Source organism: Tachysurus fulvidraco, chromosome 8, assembly GCF_022655615.1.
Source record: "Tachysurus fulvidraco isolate hzauxx_2018 chromosome 8, HZAU_PFXX_2.0, whole genome shotgun sequence".
Lineage (NCBI taxonomy): Eukaryota > Metazoa > Chordata > Actinopteri > Siluriformes > Bagridae > Tachysurus > Tachysurus fulvidraco.
In genome coordinates, this window is record NC_062525.1 from 22,319,813 (window position 1) to 22,325,812 (window position 6,000).

General features: G+C 38.0%; 1 protein-coding gene across 6 annotated transcripts in view; it reads left to right on the forward strand.

The window, feature by feature from the left end:
- Positions 1-6,000, forward strand: part of slc39a11 (solute carrier family 39, member 11) — a 103,575-nt gene that overhangs the window by 78,293 nt on the left and 19,282 nt on the right. For all 6 annotated transcript variants that reach the window (XM_047817917.1, XM_027159101.2, XM_027159100.2 and 3 more), the window contains one exon: positions 5,662-5,731. In XM_047817917.1, coding sequence (XP_047673873.1) covers positions 5,662-5,731 — 70 coding nt within the window. The remainder of the gene's footprint in view (positions 1-5,661; positions 5,732-6,000) is intronic.

Genomic DNA, 6,000 nt, shown 5'->3' on the forward strand with positions numbered 1-6,000 from the left:
AAAGAACTGGTTCTAAATTAGGCTCTGGCTCCGAACCAGCACACAAACTGCCTCGGTGGAAAAGGGGCAAGAGTAGAGCCGCTGCTCCTCCACATTGAGAGGAGTCAGCTGAGGTGACTCGGGCATCTGTTTCGGATGCCTCCTGGACGCCTCCCTGGGGAGGTGTTCCGGGCATGTCCAACCGGGAGGAGCCCTGGGGAAGACCTAGGACACACGCTGGAGGGACTATGTCTCTCGGCTGGCCTGGGAACGCCTCGGTATTCCCCCGGAAGAGCCGGAGGAAGTGTCTGGGGAGAGGGATGTCTGGGCATCCCTGCTTAGTCTGCTGCCCCCGCGACCCGGCCCCAGATAAGCGGTAGAAGATACATGGATGGATGGAGTTTTTGCTGACAATCTAATGCCAAAGAATGTACACTTTAATTAAAACATCTTCACAGTACTGTGAATAGGATTTAATGTTCTGAAAAGTGTGCTTGATCAAAGCTGCAGGGTTGGTTCAATATTTAAAAATATCAGTATGTGAGCTGAAATAAAATAATCCATCAGTGCACCATTTGTTTTGGTTGCTTTTTGAACTTCAGGTTACTTTGGTAAGAGTAAACACATCTGTTTTATGCAGCTGCTTAATGTTCTGCAGCTGCTCATGTAGTCCTTAGGGAATTGGTCCATTAATTAGTATTATTGATTTAGCAGGATATGCGTGAGAGGTTTAGGGGAAAGTTTATACATTAAGAAGAAATATTTACATGCTATCACTTACATTCAAATACATAGAATCAAGCAATCAGATTATCTATTTGTTAAATTATGAATGTATTATTACATTCATATTTGTATTTGAACAACATCATTGTGGAAGTTAAGGATTTACTGGACACTGTTTTAATTGTAAAAAAAACTCTGTAATGAACTTGTATGGTTTGCATTGCAGTTTTTTTCTCATGTGTCTCAGGTCTACACTTTAATGTTTAGTGATAAAGGAAAGGTAACTGGCCAGCTGTTGTATTATTGGTGTGAAGGGACTGTTATTCAGTCTCTCCTACACAGAAGGTTAGACTAATTTTGTCCATTCTTCAGTTATTTTTGTTATTTAGTTAGTAGTATTATAAACTGTTAAAAAAATGAAGAGAACACTTAGATCACACATTGAATTTCGGTGAACAATATACTGAATTTGAAAATCTTGAATACATTGAAATTTGTTGAGAATAATGAACGAACATAAAATGTGACAGTGAACAGTCTGTGGTGCTACTTGGTGGCTTCAGATGCTCCAGTATGTAACCCTCCAGAGGTTGTCAATTGGATTCCGGTCTGGAAAACATGAGGTCCAGTCAATGGAATCAAATGAATGAACTCAAATGAACATCTTTATTGTCATTGTGTGAACATAGTGTTACAAATCAGCAAAATGGGGTTAGCAGCTCTGAAGATGACCTAATATTAAAAACATAATGAGTAATTAATTCATTAGTAATAGATAGAAGCCTAAATAACAGTAAAGACAGTGTAAACAATATAAAAAGTATTGCAGTGACAGCATGGTGTTATAAGAGGTGTAGTGCAAGAGGCTGTACCAGGTAATTGCCTCAGTTTTGCCTGTATGCTTGTTAGTTGGAAACAGTATTCACAGCAAATGTACGATGACAGTGTAGCATTCTAGACATTTTGATTGGTCTTAACAATATACACTGTAGTGCAGAATGTTATGCCCTTCTAAAGTGAAGCAGTGAAAAAGACAGTACCTTATACAACAACAGCAATGCATGTGTGTTCATGAATTGTAAACAGTGTTCACTGTTATGTATAATGATCTTGCAGATGATCCATACAGTGTGTATGGATAATTGTATTGTGAGTTTTTCGGGTTGATTCAGAGCAATCACAGCTCCGGGGAAGAATTTAATAATTCTGGTGGTGCATTTTTCACTTGTGCACACCTAGGAAACAGATGCTTGGATCTGGGTTTAGGCCTAATGCCCTTGTCATCCAGAAACTACTTACAGTACATACACTGGCCACACTGAGGTCAGGCATTGACATGCCAGGCCTCACGCCACCAGTGTAAGGTGTGACAGTGGCTCTGAGGATTTCATCCAGTTCCAAACAGCAGTAAGGCACTATTGGCTTGCACCTGGAGGTTTGCGTAACCATCCAAACATATTGCTACCCATACCATCATTGACCCACCACCAAACCTGTCATACCAGATGAAGTTACAGGCAGCATTGCATTCCCCATGACATCTCCAGACTCTCTTCTGTCAGTCTGTCTGTATTTGGTGTGACCCTGTTCTCATCCATGAAGATAATAGGGCACCATTTGCAGAAATGCTAATTCTTGTGTTCTCAGGCAAATTCCCATCAAGCTACACAGTGCTCTCACTAAAGGATATCGGGCCCTCATGTGACTATCATGGAGACTGTTTCTGACAGCTTGGTCAGAATCATTGACACCAGTAGCCTGCTAGAGATTATTTTGTATTAATCTGGCAGTGTACTTCCTATCCTCCTTGTACAAAGGACTAGATAACAGTCATGCTGAAGGGTTGTTGCCCTTTTATGGCCCTATCCAGCTCTCTATTATTAAGGGAACAATACGTTAAAAATTGTAACATTTTATATTAGAATATCAGTGATAACAACAACAAAAAAAAACATTTTCCAGAAATTAACCTATTAAGATGTTATAGTATGATGTAGGCTGAAGTACACATACACATACACACCTGCAGGTCTCAGATGTTGCAGGAAGCAGGAGCAGCCATGACAGATCCCTGCACCCCCATGGCTACTGTCTTTTACTATATGTATGAATAAATATATCCCTCGTGTGTGTGTTTGTGTGTGTTTATATGTTGGAAGCAATTTGTATTTATTGCATTCTGCGTGTTGAATTCATCTGCCTATCAAGCTATGTTGGTGTGCATTCTACATTCAATTCATTATGTTTTATGTTTTAATTTGACATTATTGTAAACATCTTTCATTACCACAGTCTCAGCAGAGGTTTCCTCTTCTAATTAAGGCAGTTAAGTCTAAATGCACATGGCCAGTTCATTAAAGTTAACATTTGCAATTACACACACTAAAATGTGTGCTATTAAATATGACAAGGATGCAGACAGTGTGTGTGTTGTATGTGGTGTGTGTGTGTGTGTAAAGTGAGATCATTATCATCCCATTACCACGGTGTGACACTCATTTCTTGTGACCTCAGCTGTTTATGTAAGTGATAGACTTGTGGAGGTGCCATCTTAAAAATGAGCTTCTCCTTACACTACATTTTCAATTGATTTTAGTGTGATGCATTCACACGTACCTAAGCAAATGATTCGTACATTTGCTTACATGTATGTTAGTGAATGAGTGGGATTCAGTTCTTTATACTGTAGCACAAGAGATACAAAATGTCAAGCAAAAATGTGAGTTATACCAAGCCATTAAAACAAACCCAAACCCTCTACTGCTAAACAAAACAAGTCATTCATTTAGATTTTTTTTCCTTCATTTATTTTTGGTGGTAATCAAGCTACATTATAATCAGTGTTACAAATTTGATTGTAATTGGGCATCAATTTATATAAACCTTTTATTCGCTCTGTAATTCCTTTACTAAGAACAACCCTACTGAGGGCATACAGTAGCTATGAAAATGATTTACTGCTCATATATGAGGGACATGTCTGAAAATATCTTGGGATTTTTATATAAAATAATTGTAGCGATTTTGGCTCGCGAAGCAAGGTAAATATTTATAAGTAACTATAAGTAACTATAAGTATTTATAAGTAACTATAACGTGTTATAGTTACTATAACACTATTTTAACCTAAGTTGAAATTAACGGTACTGGAATTAAGGTTACGCTTATTTGGTCTGTTCGTCCGGCGAACTAATCACACCCTAACTGGGAAATCGTCACAGAAACTTAAATTCACCTTAAGATTCAATGAAAGATTCCTACTTAAAATTACGCATCTAAATTGATTGGTAGAGGAAACGGTTACTTGCATTGGATTACTGCACAAGAGTCCGGATGCAACAGAGAAATCTCTGAAAAGTCAGTTAGGGTGGGGTCAGACGTTCTTCCAAGTTCTCCTGAAGATCAGAGCAGTTGTCGTTCTTGGAAGTGAAGCTTGCTGGAACTTCTTTGAAGGAAGATGGAGTCGTCTCCAAGCTGTTCCGAAAGTCTGACCACGGATTAGTGGTGTTTGTGACAATTTAAAGGTCGCAAACTCCACTGATCTTTGGGGAGATAATCAATACTACGGTCAAGGTTTTGGAGGGAAAAACTCCCTTTGTTTCAGGTGTCTGTGGGCGTGGTTTAGCCATCAAACTTTTAGATGACTTTAAAGTTTGATCCAGGGTGTATTAAGACGGTATGGTGCCTTTCGTGTTCAAATAAAATACACCGTTGTTTAAAAAAACGAGTAACTGATAATTTTGTGGTCATTTGGATACTAAACATGAAGGGTAATGAAGGTATCAAGGCAGCGGTACATTACATACATAGATCAGTAATCGAAGGGTAACTGATGTTAATACGAATTTGTTTTCTTATAAAGGCAAAGAAACCAAAATGAAACATAGAACAAGATGCATTTTCATTAGGGAAGTAAAAAGAAAATGATAGCTTCGTATACATTCTGACATCAGACCTTAAAGGGGCATACAGCATTAGAACAGGTATACATTAACATGCCATGGGCCCCTAATCAGAGAAGCCGCATGGGGTTATCTGGTCTTTGTGTAGGCTCCAGTGTGTAGGCAAATACGAAATTATATAAATATTTAGCACAGACTTGTGAATTATATAAGACAGTAGTACAAGAATATAGTAAAATGAGAATGAATAAAATAAGTGGGATGCAAGGAGTCATGCAATATCCATAGCAGGGCTTACACTTATTATAATTATTCATTTTACTACTTGACCACTTTTACCCCAGACCCAAGCACAGACAAGATAAGGAATTATAATCTTTGAGAACATTCACTAAATGAAATATATCAGGAGCCATTCCCCTGAATTTTTTTCCCTGAGACTGGTCAGGATTGTGGGAAAGATAAATATAATAGCTGCATTCAATTCATTATTATTAGACTTCTTGAAGAGGCTTTAGAGTGAACATTTCCTCAGACTCAGGCAAGTTTTACCTTTTAGCATGACCTGAAGCATATAAGAAGCAAAAAAAAAAGACATTACTGAAGCGGGAAGACTTTGAATGGCTGACTTGAAAACCTTGGAACTTCTATAAAGAGACACAAATATGGCAGTTCATACTGTAGGTGCTCCTGGTTGAACTGAAGTTCTTCTATGACTGTGGAATACATTTTGTTTTGAAATTTCATTATGGATTATTGTGTTTAGATCACAGGCACAATAGTACATTTGATCTATTTTAAATATATGGCACTATAAAGCAAATAAGGGACTGAATACATTCTTTACCCACTGAACATTACATATGTTAATTCAGAGTTCCATGAGGATAGACTTGTATTTGGGCTGCAAATATCAGAAAGTAGAAAACATATAGATGCTTCAAAGGATTCATTTTTGTCCTAAGATAAACTGTCTATTGTACCATGACACAACCTTGCAGGTCTGTATTGGGTTATTGACAGGGGTGTGTGTGTTTGTGTGTGTGTATTTCAGAGGGCTTGGCTGTTGGGGTGGGTTTTGCAGCTGCTGGAAAAACCCCCTCTGCTACATTTGAGAGTGCCAGGCAAGTACTCAGCTTCATCCTCATACATCTTTCTTTATGTTATTTTAATTTCATATCATTTCTAAGTGTTGTATGAATCACATTTTTACATCCAAAAGTTAGACTGTGTTGGTTAATAATCTATAACAGAATCTCTAGGAGTAGTTCCTCGGCAAGACAATTATATATACTATATTCATGCCCTTGTGCTCATGTTTCTGTTCTAAAAGAGAAATTAGAGACACAACACAACAGGGAACAACTGCTTTCATGTTATAATGTAAGTGATA